Below are 24017 nucleotides of genomic sequence, written 5' to 3' on the forward strand. Positions count from 1 at the left end.
CACACAAGTATGGTAATATTTCACCATTCAATAGTGACCCAAGTGGTCCCTTTCACACTTTTCTAGAGGGACCCAGGAAGAACCAAAAAGATCGAAGAAATGCAGGAGGCAAACGCTCATCTAAGAAAAGACCGACATTGGACGCACAGCTTCAAAAAGACTAGAAAAACAGTACTATACACCTGTTTGTATAATATACTAATTATTATTTGTGTGTGTGTGCGGCCCTGCGCGCGTCCATAGTGAATTGCTGTGTGACATGACTGTCATCCTAGAACAACTGAGTGCAGCCCAGGCTTACTGGCAGTCCCAGTTACTGATGGGACGCATGAATCCGAGGCTTTCTTCGAAATGTCAACCCAGTTAGCTCGAAACGAAAAAAATACCAAGCGATTGCGGACATCACAGATTTCGGAACAGGCTTGTTTTAAAAGACAAGGCGCTCTACAACTAGTAGGGTGTTTCAAACCCTTTCGGCGAGTATGGTCGTAGTAGGGAACGGAGCCAAACTAACCCGCCGCGGGATAAGAAAGAACATTATCTCGCGTAAGGCATATTGGGGAGATTGCGGGCATTGTGTTAAATAGAATGATTCAAAAGGATTGTAATTGATCAAAAATACGACGTGATTCGTTTACAATATTGAAAGTTCAGTAAATCATGTAATATATTGAAATAAATAAAATAACAGTAATTACACAATCGTTTAACAATTTTTCCCATCAGTTTTGCAAACTACTGACAAAGCTTCTTAGCGGTATAGCCAAATAACCTTCTCATTTTCCGATTACATCATTCGACAGCATTATACAGATGCAAATATAATGCATTTGATATTGCATTATTAAATGTGAGAACAATCAGAAGTGTTCAACACTATATTTTAGTTGGTCTTTAATTTCTCGCATGGATAATTGTAATTTTATAATTTTATTGAACTGCATTTGTTACTTCGTTCCTCAATTACAAAGCAACACCTCCCTCTCTTTCACCAAAAACACCTCCCTAGACAATGGGTCAGAATTCTTCAATGGAAATAATGCTTTCATGCCTGTTAGTCGCATAACGCAACTCTCCTGCTTCTTGCCGTTTTGCCAGCCTTTCTTTTCTTTCTTTTTTTCTTTTCTTTTAATCTTCTTTAAATCTTTTACCTTTGTTTCATTTTTGTTCTATATTTGTTTTAATCATATTTTTACAATTTTATGTAATTTTTGAAAGAGGACCTCAGCATAGTTCTTTTGTATTTTTGAGGGATTTTCTGATGGAGGAGCTAAGACAGCTGTTGGAGGAACCGCTTAGAAAATGTTGTCACCACAGCGCTCCTCCGGTCAGACAGTGGGTCTTGTCCCGCAGGTGAATCAACAAATGCTAATGCTAACATAGTACAACAGGCTAACCTAAGGCTAGAGAGCTCTAAAGATTTCCCCATACTTGATAGAACACAGTCAAAACTGGTGAACAGATCAGAGCAATTTCAGATTGAACGGCTGAATGAGACGATAACACAGCTGGAAATACTTGAGAGTGAACAATTCATTGACTCTGTAGCAGCTACTCTAGGGGTTGAGCTACCAAATGCTAACGGACAGACACAGATTGGTATACAAGGGATTACTTCAAATCTAAATCACTCAGTCACGGACCTGGCTGACACTCTGCCCTGGACATGGGCAAATGCCACTGGATTAACCGCAGAGGCTTTCAAACCAGCCTTCCTCAATGACACATCTTATTGGCACAGCACCGGGACTAGACCGAAGGCATCAACTCCAGCGGGGACTTGGTCTGACGCTATGCGCTGCAGAGGCAAATCCAGCAAGAAATCAAATAGGAGAGCACCAACCCTAAATCCAAAAATAGCCCTAAAATCATTGATAGGACGAGGGAAAGAAGAAACTTTGCTAACTCCACATCTGATAAGCCAGATACTACCTTGATTGGGGACGACAAAACCAAGCATCAGAATGGCAAAGACTGAAAACCTAACCATGGCTGACACTTCGGTCAGAGACACAGCAAGTTATTCTCTCTACACATCCAAGCAAGCAATGCAGATTATTATCCATACTGGGTCTTTTGACATTCTACAAAGGAAAACTGGCTCTGAGATCCTGAAAATTAATTGTTCTATGCTACTGGAGAAAATAAACAACTTTCAACATGTTTTCATCCCAGGCCCCATTCCAACCTTGGGGAAAGGAATTGAATCTTTTAGCTAACTCCTTGGGCTGAACACATGGCTGACATCGGCATGCCTCAACCACAGGATAAGGTTTATTGACAATTTCTATGTTTTTTGGAACTGTAAAGACCATTTCAGACCTGATTTGGTACATCCAAACATCATGGGATGTCATGATACGTCACGCTATTGGAATGCCATTCCCTAACAAGATAAGCATGAAGGCCAGTACTCATAGGCAGAGTATTCACCCCCCCTCTCTCCTGACCCTTTAACTAAAAACACCCAATGCTTCCAGAAGTTGTCCTGGTTCCAAAGGGGGGCACAACAACGTACCATTTACAGACCTCCACGGTATTCTGCAAATTTTATTGATGATTTTGCTGAACTACTCTGTTATATCAGGTAATTACAACGTGTTTATTATTACAGGGGATTTTAACATCCACATAGATAATAGTACAGACAATAATGACAAATAACTTTTTGCACTACTTGACCATTTTGATCTCACTCAACATGTGAAAGAGCGCACACACACTCAAGGCCACATTCTAGATCTGGTTATTTCTAAAGGTCTCGAAATGTCCTCTGTCATGGTTAAATACTTGGCCCTGTATTTTAATTTCTGTGTCGTTTTTGATTCACTTATCACCCCAAATGTTCCAGTAAACTCTGTTTCTGTTAGGAAAAGGTACATTAATGAGAGTTCCAATGCTCAGTTTATTGAAGCCATAGCTATCTCTCCAACAATAAGTGCTGAGTCAGTTGATTTACTCCTGGATCATTTTAATGCCAAAATATTGAATGTCATGGATGGTGTTGCACCGGTAAAAGTAAAGAAAACTATGAGCAAACCGAAAACACCATGGAGAACCACCATGGCCCCGACCACCCCAAGGACGCACATCTACACCAAAACACCATGTGGATTGCAGCCCTGGAGGTATGTGAATCACATGTTGATCTCGTAATTGCTGAAATGTTTACTTGGTTTCATCATATTTACCTGTTCGCCAACTTTTATGTTTATTTTTAGGATGGTGCAAGCACAGTACTCCAAGGCACCAGAGACATACTCCACATACTTCATGTAGAGGATTGCTACATAGGTAAGTGTGGGTTCATTCACTTAACCCAGATGATTAACTTGTTATTAAAGCATGTTGCTTCCAATTTTATTTTATCTATTTATTTTTAAGGACAAGAAGGCAGAGGTAGGGGGCAGTTTTAGCTCTGCACATAAAGGTAAGAATGAACATTTTGGCGAACACTGCGATTTGAGTTCTGATTGTAAAATAACCAGATATTTAGGACTGAATAATTAACTGTCTGTCTTTACTTTCAGAGCATTTGAAGAAGATCAAGTGGCTGACTGAAGAGAAGATCGAGCTGAGGGCACAGCTGGCTCGACAATCAGGTAAAAACAAGACTATAGTTACGCTAGCATCTTGTCTTAATGAAACTGCATTTGTCTGAACGTGTGCCCTTTATTAAAATGCAATATTGTACAGCCTTTCTGAAATTACATGTATATGGCAGTTTTGTTTATTTCACTGTTAAGCTATTGACATTTCATTGTGCTTTTTAGCTTCTGATAAACGTCTGAGTGAAAAGAATGTCAAACCGATGGCACAGCTGGCACTAAAATCAGGTAAAAACAAGACTATAGTTGCGCCAGCATGTTGTCTTTATGACATTCATTTGTCTTGAATGTCATCCAATTCTCAAAATCATGTCAGACCATTTAAGTACAATATCTGATTACTTTATTACAGGAGCCATAAGGAAGAATCCTTCCAACCGGGATGCCACTGACAAGGCTGTCCAGAACCAGATCCCCAGATACCAGAAAGAGGCAGCTGACCGTGCAGGTGGGGTAAGATGTCGCAGCGGTACAAGGGACCTGCCGTGAATATGAATGACCTCTCCAGCACGACCAATATTGCTGCTAAGCTGCAATACTATATTTGGCGATGATGGGACAAGGAGAGCTGGACAAAGTGACCGGGACTCTCTGGAGCCGGTGGTAGCAGCTGAGGAGGTTTGGTTTGGGTTATTTTCACATGAGAGTGACTTTGTGTGTGTGATTGGTTGACACGGGTGGGATATAATTCACTTGGGCATGTACAGGTGTGGGTGATTTTCTTTTAGCCCTCCCTATTTAATAGTGTCTTACCAATCACATAGATGCTGTGTAACTGATTGTTTGCGTGCAGGTGCGAGAAGCAGTGCTGCCCCGAATGCGTTGTTGAACTTCTATCTGATCTGCTGTAATCAAGAAAAGTGCGACCCAACCTTGTCTTGGAACTGGCTGATGAAAGTATCCAATGGATTGACAGGCTACGGCAATTCTCAGCTACCTGGGACGCAACACTGGGACTCAAGACTGAGGCCGGTCGACCTTTTAACTAGGCTTTTCCGTTTTTTGTAATTAGAATAAAAACAACAGACAGGTGATTGTAACCACTAGCGTAATTTCTCTGTTCAGCTTTGTAATCAATGCACGTTACCTCATTGATAAGCAAGTGTATTGGTAAGTGTCAGACTGAAGGTGAGGGTGGCTGGTTAGTGGCAGCATGACTAGAATCATACTGTATTTGGACAAAAAGCATACTATTACCGTCCTTTGTGGCATGGATATATAGTTACAACACTGTACTGTCAACAGACTTGGCAGCCTGGTGCTTCCTGGGTGTACCCATTAACATTTACATTTAATATATTGTTTTATCATTTGAAGTTACTGCAGAACACTACTCTTGGAAAAGTTATTGCATGAATTTCTCAAATGTTTGAAAAATTTACAGTTGAAAATGTGTACATTTGGAGGTGCTAAATGTGCAAAAACTGAGCAGGATTAAAGAACGTGCAACATTTTACAAACGGCACCCCATAATTAACAAGGATTTAAGGTATATAATTCCAGAATTAACCGAGGGCAATGGTGTAGTTCAGTCCTGAAGAGCCGCCCTAATGCTATCTGCAACCGCTCTTTCAATCACCTGGATTTGCCGATTTGAGGCAACCGCCAGATGTGGCCAATGACCGTAATGGCAGTAATATTCCGTTTGAAGATTTAACATTTACATTTATAATTAGCATTTACATTTAGATTTAACATTTACATTTAACATTTACATTTAATATATTGTTTTATCATTTTAAGTTACTGCAGAACACGACTCTTGGAAAAGTTATTGCATGAATTTCTCAAATGTTTGAAAAATTTACAGTTGAAAATGTGTACATTTGGCAGTGCTAAATGTGCAAAAACTGAGCAGGATTAAAGAACGTGCAACATTTTACAAACGGCACCCCATAATTAACAAGGATTTAAGGTGGCTCATAAAACACATTAAATCAGAGGAATGTAATCACCTTATTACACACCTAGTATGTTCAACTATTTATTTTAGTTTTTGCTTAACAATGCTGTTTTGACCAAAAATAGTACATTGATTACTAATATATATTGTTATTGAAAATAACCTCTTGTCCACTCTGTGGGCAAAAGCCTGCAAGACATATAAATCAGGCAGTTGGTCAATTAAGTATCTTGGCCGCGAAAAAAGTAAAAAACGTAAAAACGCAATGATGCTGGCTTATAAATTGGTTGCTGCCATCCAATTTCTTGCTTGTTATGGTGTGAGATCGAATCCCAATAATGTTTAACTTTTTGAGAGCAAACAATACTGTTTATTGTATTGTATAATATTGTGTTTTATTGTGTGTATCTTATGACACTCTTGTCTTATTAATATAAAACATTAGAACGGAGGCAGAGTTAAAAAGTGCTAGCTGGAAAGGCAAGAAGAACACAGGATACAAACCGGGCATTACAACCTCCCTTCGGGAAGGGCATGCCTAACCACTGCGCTACAAAGTCATGTTGGATGATGTGGAAAAGACATCTATGATCATGCAACACTGGATGTTTATTCCTGACCAACAGGTGACACCACCTTGCAGTGAGTTTCAAATCCTCGAGAAATCGAACCGATTTTCAAACCATTTTGATGAAAGCCTCAAACGCTTCAGGAAGCCACAGTTGCCCATCACTAGTCCCAGTGGCTAATGCTGACCAATAAAGGTTAGAGATAATAGACATTGAACCTGAAACTTGAATAGAGATGCATTTGCAATGCTAGTCATTTAACCCGGGTCATTTAATGGGTTAAATATATTCTTTGTCATGATAGAAAGGCCTAACTAGATTATTAACCAATCAGAAGTGAATGAAACCTTTATATCGCACCTTTGATTGACAGAGCAATCAGCCCTGTAGAGAAACCACCATTTAAATCATTTTCGGGAAGTTGATTCCACTTCAGAGCAAGTACAGAACAAGGGGTAAAGCTCAGTAGTAGAGCATTTGACTGTGGAGCATTTGATTGCAGATCAAGAGGCCCCAGGTTCAAATCCTGGGAGAGGAGATACACACAGGCAACTGACACATAGATACCCATTTTTCAAGTACGATAGATAAATCCAAAATTGTCTGTCTCTTATAATATACTGACGGTTGACAAATTTTATCCTATGGTGAAAAACTTCTATCCAGATGGGAGTGGTCTCTTCCAGGATGACAATGGCACGAGGGGTCACTGAATGATTTGATGAGTATGACAATTATGTGACTCTTAGTTGAGAACAAAGCTCCAGCAACATGTGAAAACTCCAAGCTAGTGGGAAAGCACTAGGGCTGGTATGGGCATCATTGCACACTTGCTGGAAGAGGCTGCACTGGAGTGTCTATTATTACCCTCACCCTCGACTATTTTCACTCCCTCAGCATGAAAACAGGAGAGTGGAGAAGAGGTCCAGTTGTTTTCATATTGTCTGCTCAGATTCAGCCAGATTCAGCTAAGCATCACAAAGGTGGACACCCAATGTTTGGTGATGTCCATGTGTTCCAGACTTCAAGCAGTCATTGCCTGCAAAGGATTCTCGACAACGTATTAAAAATGAACATTTTATTTATGATTGTGTTATTTTGTTCAATTACATTTGAGTCCCTGAAATAAGGGGACTGTGTATGAAAATGGTTGCACTAACAAAACATTTCATACAATATTTTTGTTGAACCCCTTGAATTAAAGCTGAAAGTCTGCATTTGAAAGTCTGCATTTCAAATGCATCTCGGTTGTCTCATTTCAAATCCATTGTGGTGGCGTACGGAACCAAAATTATGAATATTGTGTCAGTGTCCAAATATTTCCGGACCTAACTGTATTGATGTGGCCTTTCAAGGTAATGGACTTAAGGTGAAAAGGTTATCAGTTCTCTAGGGTCCAGATTGAGCAGGCAGTATGAAGCAGATGCCAATATAGACGGTATACAGATATTAAATATATTTATTAAATTTAGACAATGTTTTCATTCTTACAGAATATGTTTACATACTTTCTATCCAACAGATTTAATCAAATATGTTTTACGCACCATGCTCTATTAAAAGCCCCAACCGAATAAACAATTACAAACCACTATAAAGGGGCACAGGAAGCAAGTGGGGCAGGGGGCAGGCGTCCAACGTCCTTCCTAAGCATAGCTTTTGTGCTATGAGGTCATATTTATCCCCAAGTATAGTGTATTACAGTGAATTGCATTGAGGGTTGGGGGGTGGTTTACATCCCCTTTACATTTTTTAAGTAATGAGCATCAGCAAATTAAAAACAAAAATACACTTCATGATTTCATATGTGCTCCACCGTATAATATTATTTATCTTATGTAAATCATCATTTTTCACATGTATATATTGCTTTTAACATATATTTTAACGACATGCATATATAGCTGTACAAAATATGAATTTCCTATCAAACATATCGCGTTTTACCGCGGAGTTTTATTTTGAAGGCAACATGCGAAAACCGGAGGTTTTTACATCTATGGTTTTATCTGTGGTTGTAACGTTGTGCTACAAAATACTAGACCCAGTCAACCAATGAAAATCTACCTTGAATCTCAGTGACACCACCATCGCCCAATGATCCTAAAGCTTCTTCAAACGAATTTGTTGTCCATAGCAACTGCAGAATCAGATGTTACTCAAGTGAATTTTAAAATGTAAATTATGTAACAAGCTTTATGATTTAGATTACTTAAACAACCAGGTACTAGCTATATGGAAAACGGTGGTCAGTGTGTAACGTGTCAATTGCGAATACAGTGTTAGCCGAGTTTGCTGTTAAATTAGCCAACTAGGCTAATCCCTGCCTACCGTTACAGTAATACAGTACAGTTCAGGATAATCCCAATCTGAATAGATGTTATTTGCTAACATTGCTTATTGTTAGCTAGCTAACTAACAACTGTCTGACTGTATTAGCGAACTTGACTGTACACGTTAATCAGAACTGCACACCGATTGTCTGCACATTTTAGTAGATACATCAAGAGAGGAATATCATGGAGATCAACCTCAATCGAATTGATTATCTGCAGGTAACTGTTGTATGTTATTATGTAATATTAGATGTCTAATAATTTGCTGTCTATCTAGTACCCAATCTACAGTAAAGTACAGGAGATTGATTGCTATACACCCTACATATACGTAACATATCATGCTATGCTAACTTTTAAATAGTTTGCTTTTAAACTTGCTTTTTAATCTGATTTTAAGTAAAATAGCAAAAAAGAAATGGACCGTGTATATCGGTTTTAATTGGCGAGATCGGAATCTGGATCACAGTTAAGAACCAGGGACCTATAGTTACATTAGTGATGCTGATACAAATATTGTTATAGAAACAATCAGGTAACATATATTACTGTTGACATTTAGATCGCCCTTGAACATGCATGTAGACGGGGGAAGGAGAAGGGAATCAGGATCCTTTGGGATTAAGCTGTTTTGGTTCACCTTGAGATGCTGACCAACTTTGGTCACTTTGAAAGTGTGTTGGATTATGGACATAATGTGACTTACTGAATGCCAAAATACCTGGTGAGGTTATTACAGACATGTCTTGCCAAAAAAATACTTTCCCCCTATCCAACTGAAACAACCATCTCAATCTTTTTACAAGTTTTATTTCGCACCCTGCTTCTATAGTTGGACAGCATATGATGTAGGTATCTGTGAAGGGTCTACAAAAAACTGATTTAATGAACCAAATATGTTAGTCAACAAGACACTTAACTGTGGCATATGTCATCAATTTGTAAGCCAGGTGTGTCCATATAGTCTAAGCCCTTCCATATTACCATATATTCTTAGCCCCTCCATGTTAACATATAGCCTTAGCCCTCCATTTACATATTCGTCATTTGAGGAATACATTTCAGAGCAGAGGGACAGAAGATTATCGATGGTGAAGGCAGAGAGAAATATAACCTCCTGTGGGCACTTAGATTTTACAGAAGAAAATAGAGCACCACGTATGAACGTCAGTAAAAGTTAAACATTATGTGCATTCTGTATGTCTGATGTCAAGACTGGACACATAAAATATGATATACCTCCTAAATAAAATGTTTAACTTTTACTGAATACATTTACTCATACTCATACATTGTAAATGACCCAATTTAAATAATAATGATAGGTTAATAGGGGTTGATGAGTTCTTTAACCCGTTACCACTCCTTGGAAGGCATTCTGAGTGTCATCAGCAACTGGTGATAACAGAGGGGCCTCGTAGTAAGTTGGTGGTGGCAATGACTTCTTATGGGATTCACGGTCCTACTTTACTAAAACCAGAAGTCTTGAGGTTGTGACTGCTGTTTACCTTCATGTCAATTTTGTGGGAAGCATTACTTTTGTCAACCAGTCATAAGGAAAGTTAGCAAATACTTGACTGAAACAGAAACCATTTATGCCATGATTCATGTTATAACTGTGGATATATTAATGTGAAATATAAGACCACTCCCTAAACAATACTTATTGATAATGTTTATGCATATCTGATTTAGTTTTTTTACTTGTGATACGAGGGTTAAAGACATGGAAATTTCTACAAAAACTTGGCAACACTGCCCGTTTGATCTGGGTCTTGCTAAAAAAAAACAACAACTGTATTTGACTTTCAGACATCCGTAGTCCACAGCTTTCTGCTTACTGATCGAACATACCCAATGTCATGTCCTGACGCCGCCTGTCACATTCATCCACACAGGTTGGGGTGACTTCGCAGAAAACCATGAGGCTCCTCCCTGCCGTGGGACGTAAAGCAACCCAAAAGGTACTGTAAAGTGAATGGGAGTTATTTGAGATGGCCAATAAATAAACCCAGTGGTTGGTGTGGAACATGCTTGAAGAAATGTGTCTGAACAGTGCCCCAAGTACTCTTTAAGGTGTCATTTTGTTTGCTACAGGTTGCCGTTGCCGATTATGATGGAGTTATAACCTGTTTTGGGATGAAAAAAGGAGAAGCTGTGGTACGTACCCAGTTTTACATATTCAAACACATTCATGATTTGCTTAAGCAAAACCAAAGTGGAACCAATGTTTGCAGAATCCAACCATTTTCAAAGACTTCATCTGAATACCTGCTCCGGTAAAGCTGCTCATTTTGGTCAGTATGTACTAAATAAATACATTTGTGTTGTTGAATGTGGATTGTGTTGTTGAATCTTTTCCAGCCTGTGTTTAAGACCTTGCCAGGGCAGAAGATCGCTAGGTTGGACCTTGGTGGGGCGATTGGAACCCCGCAGGAGAAGATTTTTGTGTGTGCCGGCTCTGAGGTGAAGGGATTCACCAAGAAAGGCAAACAGTTCCTGTCGTTTGAGGCCAACCTTACAGAAAGCATTAATGCCATGTGAGTTTAAACTTTTTGATTACGAATTGTAGGTTAGCTTGCCTCGGTTCCAGGCTTCCTACACACAGTGATGTCAACAGGGATTAAAATAACTCAGAAGTATGTCAATGCAAGTTTGTAGGCTACCCTTTATTGCAAAAAAGATGTATATAGTTAATTTGGTGTATACATAAGGAGGAGTGTTTTAAATTTGTTAAATATTTGATTTGAATTGCGTTGAGTACAATGTGTTTTTCAGGCACGTTTCAGGAGCAGATCTTTTTGTGTGCGCAAGTTACATCTACAACCACTATTGTGACTGCAAGGATCAGGACTACTATCTGTCCGGGGACAAAATCAATGACATCGTGTGTCTGCCTGCTGAGAACCTGGGCCGCATCGTCCCCGTGTTGGCATGTCAGGACCGCGTTCTCAGGGTGTTAAAGGTAAAGATTTGGCCAGTAACGCCTGGGGGGGCAGTATATTGCTGCTGATGTTGGTTAGAGGGTCTGAATACGGAGGGATTGGTGTGGAGGATGTGGGATCTGACCGAAATAACATGGGTGTGGGCTGTTCTTAGGGCTGTTTTAAGGACTGTTCTGAGGGGCTCCTGAGGTGCGTTATTTGCTATGATATACAGGTTACAGAAGTAATTAGTCATTATCATGGTTTACACTTTAATATAACAGGGTTTCAGTGTTAATCTTTCCCTTAAACTAGCAAATGGGCGAATTCAAGTTGTGTAAAAGTAATCCAGTATAAGGACATTAGTACTTCATTGAGTGTGAGTTTTCTTCAGTGAGTTTTCTTGACCCAAGGGATCTGAGCTGTTGTACGATATTGAAGTCCCCGGACCACCTTGCGTTCTGGAACTGTACAACAGAGATGGAGGTATGTACAACATCCTTATATTACAAAATTCAAATTACACTCGTACCTGTACAATGAACTGATATTCTACCATTCTGTCTGATATAGGGACTAATGGGGAAGACATCCTCTATGGAACTATAGATGGCAAACTGGGACTGATTAGGATTACAGATAGCTCATCCTCTTCTAAATGGGAGATTGGTAATGAGAAGAAGAAAGGAGGTACAGTATTGTTAAAATATCTTTATACTATTTGTTTTCTATACTCTGAACAATTAGCACAGTTACTATTGTGTTTATGCTGTATGTTTTAAAAGTGTTAATGACAGTCACATCCTTTAGTCAGAGATATTATTTGTTTAAGCGTGTATACAGTCACTGTTTATGTGTTATTATTATTAGTTTACTTCCATTTTCTTCTTCTGTGGTGGCTGCCGATAGGTGTTTTGTGCATGGACACTTTTGATATCATGGGTGACGGGGTGAAGGACATCCTGGTTGGCAGGGATGACGGGACAGTGGAGGTCTATGGGTTTGACTGCTCCAACGAGCCCACGTTGCGCTTTGAGCATGTGAGTCCGAACATACCTCTTATCCGGCATTTAATGGTCAGCATTAATGGGAATTATTCTTTTTCATGTAAAACTCTGACAATTTCTTTCCTTAAGTCTAGAGGATACTGCTTAAATCCATGTCTGTTTTTTTTTTTTTTGGACATGTCCAGGTGTTGTCGGAAAGCATCACCTCTATCCAGGGTGGCTGTGTTGGGAAGGAGTCTTATGATGAGGTTCTGACAGCCACATACACAGGTGAGCTTCTATCACACTGTGGACAGAGGAGTAATGTCCGCTGACAGTTTGCTGTTCTTTTTACCTTTACATTTCAGTCCTTTCAGTCCTTTAGCCTTTAGCTTATCTAGAGGGACTTCAGTTAGAGATTGCGTTCATTTTAGTACCTATAATACATTTTATTTTAGTTACAGGTGTGGAGAGGGGATGAATGAGCCAATTGGCAGCCAAGGAAGATGAGTTGGGCATAATGATAAGTGGGCCATATTGGAAATGTTGCTAGGATAGTGGGGTTAACACACCTACTCTTATTGATGAGTGCTTTGGGATATTTAGTGACCAACAAGACTCAGAGCGCCTGTTTAGCGTCTGTTTAACATTCCATTCAAAAGACTGCAGGGCAATGGCCTCTACATTGTTCTGGAGCATTGGGATTTGATACCTAGATGAGAGGGAAGAGTGACCCCGACAGGCCCTAAAAGGCACTTCCAATGGCACCATGTGTGTGTTTCCAGGATGGGTGACAGGGCTGACTACAGAGCCCCAGCAGGCAGAGGCGGGCCCTGGAGAGGAAGTCAAGATGAGCCGTGAGACCCAGAGCAAAGTGGCAAGCCTTAGGTATTTTGGTGGACAGTTGTCGCTGTTGCCGGTATTCACAATAGATAATAATGTAACTTCACAAGAGAAACAGTGTGGGGCAAGGCTGAAATTAACTGCTTCTTAATTATAGCAGTCCTGTATCTTAACCAAACATTAGTAGCTAGCTAGCACTACCATTCAAATACTTGGGGTTGCCTAGAAATGTCCTTGTTTTCTAAAACATACATGAAATGAGTTTGAGTAGGAAATATAGCAAAATGAATAGGACATTTATAGTCATTGAAAAAGTTAGACATGATGTTTTTAATTGAAATAATAATTGTGTCCTTCAAACTTTGCTTTTGTCAAAGTATCCTCCATTTGCAGCAGTTACAGCCTTACAGACCTTTGGCATCTTAGTTGTCAGTTTGTTGAGGTAATCTGAAGAGATTTCAGCCCATGCTTCCTGAAGCACCTCCCACTGCATCTGACGAATGTTATTCTTTGTGATAGATTTGCCTGTCCATATAAATTTTTTCCAATCTTTTGCAAGCAGTGGTAATATGTTTGCAAAATAGTTTTGTAATCAATTTGCCTTTTAAAATGACTTGGATCATCAAATACAATGTGCTATTGGAACCATGGGTCAGATGGTTGCTGATAATGGGCCTCTGTATGCCTATACAGATATTCCATTAAAAATCAGCCGTTTTCAGCTACAATAGTCATTTACAACATTAACAATGTCTACACAGTATTTCTGATCAATCTGATGTTGTTTTAATGGACAAAAATATGCTTTTCTTTTAAAAACAAGGACCCTACTAAGTGACCCCAGCATTTTGAACGGTAGTGTATCTATGAGGGTTACATGTGACAGCCATATCTCAGTTGGATTTACCCCATCCCCTCTCAGGGCGGAGCTTGACCAACTGCAGATGAAAGTCCTTCAGGGGCGCGAAAAGTACCAGCAAACCTCCCAGTCCAGCACGGCTGTCTCTGCTGTGCCCATGTTCAGCGTCAACGATAAGTTCACCCTTTGTCAGGACGATGCCAGCTACAGCCTCGCCCTCGAAGTGCAGACCGCCATCGACAACCTGCTTCTGCAGGTAGAGCAAGTGGACCCGGCTCTGTATTTTTGATGTTGTGAAACGTTTGAAACTGTTCATTTTTCATGATGAAGACTTGCTTGCAGCGTGGATTTTTATATCATCAACTAACAGGTTAATGAAAGGATGGTTTTATCTACAGAGCGACGTACCGATTGATCTGCTGGACGTTGACAAGAACTCCGCTGTCGTGAGTTTCAGCGAATGTGATTCAGAGGTGAGAGTTCATAGAGGTGAGAGTAGGTATGCTTTTGATTCCTTAAATCACTAAATGATGCCCTCTGTTCCAGCAGCCGAATGGAAATTTCCTCCTTGCTACATACAGATGCCAAGCAAATACTACACGGCTTGAGCTGAAGGTGAGAGTTTGTTTTTCAAGAGGAAGTTTTAAATCTCAAGTTAACGATTACTATTTGTGTAGAATCCTACTCATGGCGAGTTGTCATTTTTTACTTCCAGTAGAAAGTGAGCGAACCCATTTATCTCTGCAATGCTATGGGCATACATTGCTGTCTGTGTTTTCTCCCTTCTCCAGGTCAGGTCCATTGAGGGCCAGTACGGTACTCTACAGGCCTACATCACCCCACGCCTGCAACCCAAGACCTGCCAGGTCCGCCAGTACCTCATCAAACCCTTATCTCTTCACCAGAGAACACACGCCATCGACCAGGACAGGTGGGGAGGAGGATGAAGACCTAGTATAGTTTTGCCATACCTGTCCAGGCTGTTGAAACACTTGACTTTGAGGTCACCTGGGCTGTATTTAAGGCAGTAGTCAGCAACCTTTAATTCCTCTAGACAGAAATAAAGATGTGGGGTAGGAGGGGGAGGGTAGGTAGCCACCCTGGTTGCTGATTGTAACCAAAATAAAGGTTGTTCTCTCCCTGAGCAAGGCATTTAACCCAAAACTGCTATTTACCAAATATTGACGGTTTAATATTCTGCTTAATTATTTTTTGACTCAATCTCTTTTTCTCTCTTCTGTTATCTATTTCTGTCTCTCTAAATTATCCATACAGACCCATGAATACTTTGAGTCTAGTTGGCCAATTCAGCTTTGCAGAGATCCACTCCTGGGTGGTCTTCTGCTTGCCAGAGGTCCCAGAGAAGACCCCAGCCGGGGAGAATATAACTTTCTACTTCCAGAACACTTTCCTTGGAACGCAGCTGGAAGCCACATACTGGTTAGAATTTTAAATTCAATGCAATTTTATTTATCGCCTCAGGGATATTTGACAAACTGCATGCTTGGTTCAGCTTATCCCAAAAGTGCAAACTCAAGTGCACATACAGTAACAGACTTTTTGCCTCCACTTTCTAGATCTAATGAGCAGAATCTGTAATAAGCTTGGTGTAGTAACACTCAAACGATTTACTTTTGACTTCAGCAATATTTCATTAAATGAAAGGGGCAATATTATAAAATTATAAATTTGCAGTTAATGTTTCAAATTAATGTTTCAGATAATATTTTTCTACCAAATTAATCTGAGTCACTGACATTCTCCATTTAAACATTCTCACTGGTCCGTTTATCAGTTTACAACATCTTGTAATCTCCTTACACTGACTTTAGACTCTGGCGTAGTACTGTCCTTCCAACCCTAAACCCCCTGGACTAGCTAGTACCATACCGTTCTCGTTGGGTAAGGGACGATATGTAGGAGACAAGTCATGTTATTGTTTAGAAGCAGGATTCTACACAGTGCCCCTTTAACACATAAAAAAGGGTTTTCTTCTCCCCCTTTTGTGATTTTAGTAAAGGGGAGAGCCACTTCAAGTCAGACAACATTTCTACCATCTCCATACTGAAAGATGTCCTCTCCAAAGAAGCCACCAAAAGAAAAATCAATCTCAACATTTCTTATGGTGAGGTCTTAACCAGTTATTTCATCTTTTTACGCAAATACATGAAATGTTTTGGATTGAAGGAGTGAAACATAGAATGTTCATGCTAAAATGTTTTCATTGCCTTCATCTCATCTTGTTTCTGTGGCTCCAGATATCAATGACGACTCAGTGGGTCACACACTCAAGATGATTCACCCTAAACTCGAGTATCAGCTGCTATTAGCCAAAAAGGTTCAGCTGATTGACGCATTGAAAGTGAGTACCAACGTTGCAGACAATTAGTATTTTAACAGAAATGTATATTCAGTATCGCAACACTTGCTCAGGTGTCTATATTTTTGTGTTTGTTTGTAGGAGCTTCAGGTTCACGAGGGGACTGCAGACTTCCTCATCCCTGAGTATCGTAACATTCTAGACGAGGCTGCCTATTTGCTAGAAGAATACAAGAAGCAACCAGCTCACCTGGAAAGATTATATGGTAGCTCCTAACATTGTTATTGCTTCACAGTGCTCTCTTCACTAGAAGAAAATAAATGCAATTTCAGTCATTGCCGTAGCCTAGTTTAGTAGTAATAGTAGCAGTAGGTTTTATTGGTATATCTCGCAGTCACAGCCTGAATAGTACACCAATTTATAACCATCTGCTATATATGATTATAAAAAATTAAGAGACCACTGCACCTTTTTCTTTCCTTTCCAAAAAAGTTGAAAAGGAAGGTTTTGAGTGAGGAACAGAAGGGTTAAAATTAAGAGACCAGGGCAAATTGAAAGCTTCTGTTCCTCACTCAAAACTTTCCTTTTCAACTTTTTTGGAAAGGAAATAAAAAGGTGCAGTGGTCTCTCAATTCTTTCCGGAGCTGTATATAATTAGCAACTACAAATATAACTAAATAGTTATACAGTAATATGTTAATATGCAATATACTTAAATAAATAGTAAACAACTACACTATAACAACAAGGTTTAGGGTGGCAGCTTTAGAAAATGCACATAGGGTTGGCATTTCTGAAGCTTCCTATGGGCTTTAAGGAGTGTGCATGGATCAGTTTAGGGAGGTATGGAATGGAAGAAATCTGATAGTACTTTTTGCCTGTCATGGAAGTTTTGAGATCATGGCTGTTGCCAGTTGCCCCAAGAGCTTTCTGTTTGGTAGAACTAGTTCTACAGGGATTTAGCAAAATGTCAAGCACATCGGCCTCTGTCTGTTCTCCAGTGACCTGATTCTGAGGGTTTTGAGGGCATTTCTGGTAGCTGTTGCTCAACCTGCCTATAATGATTATACTGACTCTCTTCTGGACACTCTCAACCTAAACAGTCAGGCTATGAGTGAGGAAACTAACACCAGTTTTATAGTGGCCTTGTGATATTGCTTGCAAAACAAATTTTCACTGGGTTGCTGAATGTAATCTTGATGTCCTTTTCCTGCTTGATAGAGTAGTCAGCTCTGTGATTAACATTTATTCAATGTTTTTAGAATGTTTTATAGTTAAACATTATAATGTTTATAATAACAGTTTTCACTACCTTAGGCAGATAGGGGCATCCCTGGAAAGGTTGATACATTTAATTGATTTCTTTTGATAAACCTGCACAAATCTAACTCCCTTTGACAGGATCTTTTGGATGACTGAAAAGGTTGAAAAGGTAATGGGTAGTAGGCTGTAATTTTAGACTTTCAAACCAGGTTAAAAGAGATGTGGGGTTAAAAGATGTGTCCTTGACTATCCAGCTGAGAGCAAATATTTCAGCTTTCTTTGCTAACTGTGATATCAGAGAGATATTACGAATGTTCTACATGGGCGGATCCGGATTTGGGGATGACCACTGCTTAGAAACTAGGAACAGCTTGAAAGAACTTTTGAGAACTCGTCAAGGGGGAGTACTGATCACACAGGCCAAATCTTTGGACGGTTTCTAAGCGATTCGGTCCAGGCCGGGTTCTTTGCAGAGCTAGATTGCCTTAAGACTTTGTTGACTTGGAAGATGGGAAGGCGGAAAAGCCAGGTGTTGAATCAAGCTTACCAGTGACGGAGGCCTTGTATGTTTAAATAAAATGTGCCAAAATGGCAGGGCAACTACCATTCACAGTAACGTGTGTGTTTGTGTTTCCCCAGGTATGATAACAGACCTCTTCATCGACAAATTTAAATTCAAAGGACAGAATGTGAAGACAAAGGTGTCATTGCTGTTAGAAATTTTGGATAACTACGATCTGGATTCTTTGATGAATTTCTTTAATGAGGCATAATGACAAACATTGGGACAACCATTTTTGACTTTGTATTTGTAATATCTTTTGTATTGTGATTTATTGTATATAGTTAACTATTTATATTAGTTTTTCTGTGAGATATTCATAGAATTATGTAACATAATATGAAGTATTTAAGTTAACTGTCAATAGCATATGCATATGGAATTTCTTAATTTCCATTGGCAATAAGACCTATATTTTGTTGGTTTATAGCTGTAATATTATTTTCTATACTCTTTTTGTTAGGTTTGCTGTATCATTCTTCAATTGTATCTTTTTAGACTACAAAAATTATAATCATAGAAAATATATTTCAATATGTTTTTGTAATTTTGGAGGTCATCATTTTTTGTATCATATATCAATTAAAGTTACATAGAGCAAATTCGCAATCTTCATTGTCAGTTTGTCCCGCCTCAGCTGACAACAAATTATACAATTTGAAATCTCAACGGCTTGTGCATTCCTTTAATCGTTCAATCTGAGTTATATCAGCCGCCGTAGATTCGTGACGTAACGTTCGCCTTAGGTTGTGATAGGCCAATTTAATAGTCGCGGGCTACTTGAACTGAGAAAAAGCAACATTTGTATATGAAGATTTTCTGAGGAACAAGGGGCTTTATCTAGTTAGCAGGTTGGTCGATAAGTATATTCATAGAATTTTTCAAACAGAATGGCTAGCTAATATCGTGTTTTAATGCAAAATATGATTTTGTGGCATCAACTTTGAAGCTATTTGCGTTGCCATCTCAACACCCACGTTAGTGTGTTAACTAGCAACCTTGTAAGCTACAGTAAAAAGCCTCGGGTTGTCCTTTCTAATATCACTTGTAGCTAAATCGGTTTATTATTTCACTTCCTTACCATCAAGTTTTATTAATCTTTTAACAAAGTGCACATTTCTACAGTGACTTGTTTGGTGTGCAAATAAGGTTACCCGTGGGACTGAGGTCGATAGCTAGCTAAACATGTCTGGATCAAACCAAGGACAAGGAAGCGCGGTTGATGTTCCACTGCCAGAGTACCAAAATCAAGAAAATATGCTATCCAGGCTAAGAGGCGCAATGAAAAACCGGGCCGACAACCAGGAAAACATTGCCCCCAAAGCGCCACAAAGGACTGTCCTGGGTGCTTTGCAAAACAACCAACGGAGCAAACCTCAAACTCAGCGCGGCGCTAAACAGGTTGGTATCTTATAGTTAGCTTGGCTGGCTAACTTTAACCACCATAGACTGAACTGTTGTTGGTTAGCTAGATAGCTTGGTTATCGTGCTAGCATGACTGTTTTGCAGGTTGAGCTGGTGGCTAGCCTGCGTGCTAATGTACCACTGTTAATTAAAAAGGCCGCCATTTTATGCTGTCAATCTCTTGTTTATTATTGGAAGGCCAATTTTTACAAATTAATCTATGAAAATCTAATTTTCTGTTTTCACCTTTAATATGACTGTATGAAAATGTCTGGGTTTAGCACACTCATTGTCAAGCCTTGGTACTGAAGTATTTCTGATCTTTGCTACTTAATCTGACCTTATTTCAGGTGCCATCCTGTAAAAATGAGAATGAAGTATCTAAAAGTTACGCAGAGAAGTTGGGCAACAAGCAGCCTGCCTTTCAGATTCATGTGGATGAGCCAGATGGTTCTTGCGCCAAGAAACAGGTGTCTCTCGCAACCAAGGCCTCCACAGAGATTTCCCCCCTGAAACTGAACCCAGCTGTTACCCGGCTAAGACAGCCTCTTGCCTGTCTTGACATACCTACAACATGTGTTTCTAACATGGATGTTAGTTTTGGAGGTAATTCTTTACACAACTCAACCTTTGAAAATGTTATTTTTAGTACCTTATTAAATCTTGATAGGAATATGCCAGAGTCTGAATAAGATCCTCAAATTCCAACTTATTTTCCTCCACAGATTCACCCATGGATATGTCTGTCGTTGAAGGTGAGGAGAGGCCAGTGGATGTAAATGCTGCCACGGAGTACATTTCAGAAATTCACACTTATCTTAGGGAGATGGAGGTGAGCAGAACGATGCACGTTCCTTGTATTCATTGGGATCTCCTTTAACTGAGTGCATGATGACCACAAGCGTTCCTCGCACCCACACATCTAAACCTTACCGACAAGCGGCCGTTTGTATGCGCAGGTTTCATCGTTTCCGTCATGGCGCATGGCCGTTCTGTAACTCGAGTGTGTTTCGCACGTCTTGTCCCTAGGTTAAGTCCAGGCCGAAAGCAGGCTACATGAAAAAGCAGCCAGACATCACCAACAGCATGAGGGCCATCCTTGTTGACTGGCTGGTGGAGGTTGGAGAAGAGTACAAGCTTCAGAATGAGACGCTGTATCTTGCTGTGAATTACATCGACCGCTTCCTATCTTCCATGTCTGTCCTGCGGGGGAAACTGCAGTTGGTTGGAACCGCTGCTATGTTGTTGGCTGCGTAAGTGTTGTAGATGGGATGCCAACATTTCAATTGTAACACCATGTAATTTAGGCGCACCGGGGACTGTTGGCCCTGTATGAATGCTACTTTTAAAGCACATTGTCTTAGAAACTGTTATGTAGCAGACATCTCAGTTATATAAGCTCATGTTGGTATGTCATTGAAATACAATTTCTACAATGGAAGCTTTTCTTTTACCTGGTTTGTTAGAAATACATACTGACAAATGCTTCTGTGCTTTCTGTCATTTCAAAGTGTCAGTCATGCTTTGATAACTGGTTTTCTTTCAAATGCAGTAAATTCGAAGAGATCTACCCCCCAGAGGTAGCAGAGTTTGTCTACATCACAGATGACACCTACACAAAGAAGCAAGTGTTGCGGATGGAGCATCTGGTGCTAAAAGTGCTCTCCTTTGATCTGGCTTCTCCGACCATCAACCAGTTTCTCACCCAGTACTTCCTCACCCAGCCTGTAAGCAACAAGGTGGAGAGCTTGTCAATGGTGAGTAGAGGTCTCATTCTATTTCTCTTCATATCTATCTTTACCTTTTTTTTATTGGTTGTTCTTGGTGTATGACAAACGTTCTGTCTCTAGTTCCTTGGGGAGCTCAGTTTAGTGGACTCTGACCCGTTCCTGAAGTACCTCCCCTCTCAGACTGCTGCTGCTGCCTTTATTGTGGCAAACAATGTAATCACAGGAGGCTCATGGGTAAGTTTGGGAAACAATGCCATTTAGCAGGTGCTTCTGTCCATATTAACTTCGTTGTGCGTTCATGTGGTGTTAGGGGCTCAGTCTCACTATTCTTGCAGACATTGTCATCCTGTATGGATTTGTGGGTAAAGACAAAGTTCTAATGCTAATCTGTTCTAACAGGGAGAGTTTCCTGAATGGGTGTGACACCACCTTTTTAAATAATGCTACATGGTATCTTAAAACAAGGCTTATAAAAAATGTTAACATAAGAATGTTGCCCCAAACGTATGAGCGTGTTGAATATATTCAACCGAAACGGCTGGGGTAGTTCAGCCACCAGCCGGGAGGACAGCACGTAGGTTGCCTAGTGGTTAGAGCGTCTGACATCTTACATTAAAATGATGGTAACGCTCATGACTCATGTTTTAATGATACGTCAGACATGACACCAACACACCATTGCTTTTAGAACTTGTCAGCAGCCAGTTCTTTCAGTGTCTTTCTCTGTAGCCTAAACCTGTTGGTGTCATCTTCGCAGCCGCAACTTCAGCACTAAAAGGTTTACTGCTGGTCTAAGCTGCTGCCTCCGGTGGCCATGTGCTGCTGTCAACTTCGGTTGGAGTCCATCCCACTGCTTTCAGCCAAAACTGATGTGGGGAGGACAGTCTTTCCCCATTGCACGGTCTAATCATAGAAATGTTTGAAGATGTGACTGATTTGGATGTGTTAGTGTTTTCTTTGAGTCATGTCTTTTTATTTCAGTCAAAATCTCTGGTGGAGGTGACCGGCTACACTCTAGAAGACTTGATGCCTTGCATAGAGGATCTGCACCAATTGTACCTCAATGCCACTTCTCATGCACAGCAGTCTGTGCGGGAGAAGTACAAGGGCGCAAAGTAAGTGAACCCCTCTTAGGTTTTCCAAACGTTTAAAGCTGTATTCACCAAGTCTTTGGCCAAAACGCACATGGGTGTCCATGAGTTTATGCTACTTTATGAAGTGGCTGGTGAGCTTACACAACATTTCCTTGTTCAGAGTTAACTCCTTGTTCATATGGTGATTATGGATTAATTGGTCTGAATTAAACCTGGTGGATTAATTTTACTTTTCTCCCCTCTCCAGGTACCAAGAGGTCTCTCTCTTGACTCCCCCAGAGAGACTGTCCTTAAGTTAATTTCATTTTTTCTGTGCTTGCCAATACAAAGAACTGTTGTAATGGGAGGCTGTATTTTTAACAAATATTTTTTTGTCCACATATTTTTCTACTCTGAGTCCTGTATTGCCAGAATTTCAATAACTGAACCCGCTATCTATCTTAAGGATGTGGGTGATATTAATGAGGTTTTAATTTAAAATATTTTATGTCCAATCCTGTCTTTTTATGCTAGATTCATGCCTGAGCATTGAAGTTAATCAAGCAGTGTGGTGTTCGTCTTATTTAGACAGGTGTTCTTTCGTGGTTTTAAATTTCTTAAAAAGCCGTTGAAGATGCATCTTTCACACTGCATTCTTGTAATAAATGCGCAGCGCATTTTCCCCCTGCAATTAATATACACTTGTGAATATTTAGGCTTTTTATTTTTTCCCAGACTGTACTTTTTTTTGGCTTTTCTGTGACAGCTATTTTATATGAGCAGTATGGATGTGGTTGTTGATATTCTTATTGCACAAATGTATTCTGGTTAATGCTACTCCAGCTTAAACTGAGAGTTCAGGTCTGACGTTCGACAGAATGATCGGCCTGCTTTTCTGAAATCACTTACCTCAATGGTCTTCTTGGAGTTCACTGGTTATCAATCAGGCGTCTTACACTCTATAAAATGTCTCTTGTAAATAAATTCCATTCCTACAAAGAATGTTTTATTCTTGTTTTGGCTTTTTGTATCTGACTTAACCATGTTCAAAGTAGTAGTCCCATGTACTCTGTTCTAAGACGGTGGATCCCAACTGAGTTTTACTTTAGGTACCACAGGCCACTAATTAGTTGTGCGTGTCTGAAGTCAAATACTATTCATGGTTTCCTGGCTTTAATTAGTACAAAGTAGGTTTGTTGAAGAACATGCTTTTCTACTATTCTTGACTGCTTTTTTTAATTTTCAGTGGTTGCTTGTATTAGCATTTCTGTTTTGCAGGTTGTTCTCAAGTGACCTTAATTTTTCTCCACCATGCAGCTAAAACTTGGCCATTACCTGTAATTTTGACATTTTGCATAATTGGTGACTTGTTTGAGCCTGGAGTCAAAACTCACTTGGCCTGTGGTTTTCAGAAGCTCTGCATTTGGGAAGTGAATGTTTCAATCCATTAATGGTTGTAGAATGTCTTTCTGTTTTGGCCTCTTGGTGGCAGCAGAGTACTACAGCTCTTATCTCACTATCTGATATAAAAACTATCTGGTTTTACAAATGTGTATTTGCTGAATGCAAATGGGTATGCAGTCATTTGATTGCACAGCTGTGTTGTGTTCGTTTTGGTTGGTGGTTTTTATTGCACT

General features: G+C 39.9%; 2 protein-coding genes and 2 long non-coding RNA genes across 7 annotated transcripts; all 4 read left to right on the plus strand.

Annotated features, from left to right (window-relative positions):
- The first annotated feature begins 2994 nt into the window (after positions 1–2994).
- On the plus strand, positions 2995–3424 carry LOC109615602. Its single transcript, XR_002196600.3, has 3 exons — positions 2995–3128; positions 3222–3294; positions 3385–3424. It is a non-coding gene; the product is annotated as an uncharacterized LOC109615602 (long non-coding RNA).
- A 137-nt stretch (positions 3425–3561) lies between these two features.
- On the plus strand, positions 3562–4648 carry LOC117594413. Its single transcript, XR_004575717.1, has 3 exons — positions 3562–3602; positions 3774–3836; positions 3961–4648. It is a non-coding gene; the product is annotated as an uncharacterized LOC117594413 (long non-coding RNA).
- Positions 4649–8198: 3550 nt separating this feature from the next.
- Positions 8199–18710, plus strand: bbs7 (Bardet-Biedl syndrome 7). 3 transcript variants are annotated; one of them, XM_020045208.2, is made up of 20 exons: positions 8206–8304; positions 8576–8635; positions 10315–10380; positions 10514–10576; positions 10781–10956; positions 11195–11381; positions 11754–11826; positions 11914–12030; positions 12250–12380; positions 12533–12617; positions 13112–13214; positions 14092–14284; positions 14427–14501; positions 14575–14643; positions 14820–14959; positions 15304–15468; positions 16044–16153; positions 16287–16390; positions 16490–16613; positions 18251–18710. In XM_020045208.2, the coding sequence occupies exons 2-20, from the start codon at positions 8600–8602 to the stop codon at positions 18382–18384; spliced, it is 2151 nt and encodes a 716-aa protein (XP_019900767.2). In that variant the 5' UTR covers positions 8206–8304; positions 8576–8599; the 3' UTR covers positions 18385–18710. The 3 variants fall into 3 exon arrangements, with proteins under 3 accessions (XP_010895520.2, XP_010895521.2, XP_019900767.2); XM_010897218.3 differs by having other exon boundaries at positions 8199–8635; XM_010897219.3 differs by having other exon boundaries at positions 8199–8635; positions 14578–14643; positions 18251–18709.
- Positions 18711–18915: 205 nt separating this feature from the next.
- On the plus strand, positions 18916–23648 carry ccna2 (cyclin A2). Of its 2 annotated transcripts, XM_010897217.4 has the most exons (9): positions 18916–19024; positions 19299–19574; positions 19928–20183; positions 20303–20409; positions 20607–20830; positions 21130–21334; positions 21428–21541; positions 22289–22422; positions 22649–23648. In XM_010897217.4, exons 2-9 carry the CDS (start codon positions 19359–19361, stop codon positions 22698–22700), a joined length of 1308 nt encoding a protein of 435 aa, XP_010895519.1. In that variant the 5' UTR covers positions 18916–19024; positions 19299–19358; the 3' UTR covers positions 22701–23648. The 2 variants fall into 2 exon arrangements, with proteins under 2 accessions (XP_010895519.1, XP_019900763.1); XM_020045204.2 differs by lacking the exon at positions 18916–19024 and having other exon boundaries at positions 19031–19574.
- The last annotated feature ends 369 nt before the right edge of the window (positions 23649–24017 follow it).

Source organism: Esox lucius, chromosome 4 (assembly GCF_011004845.1).
Source record: "Esox lucius isolate fEsoLuc1 chromosome 4, fEsoLuc1.pri, whole genome shotgun sequence".
Classification (NCBI taxonomy): Eukaryota; Metazoa; Chordata; class Actinopteri; order Esociformes; family Esocidae; genus Esox; species Esox lucius.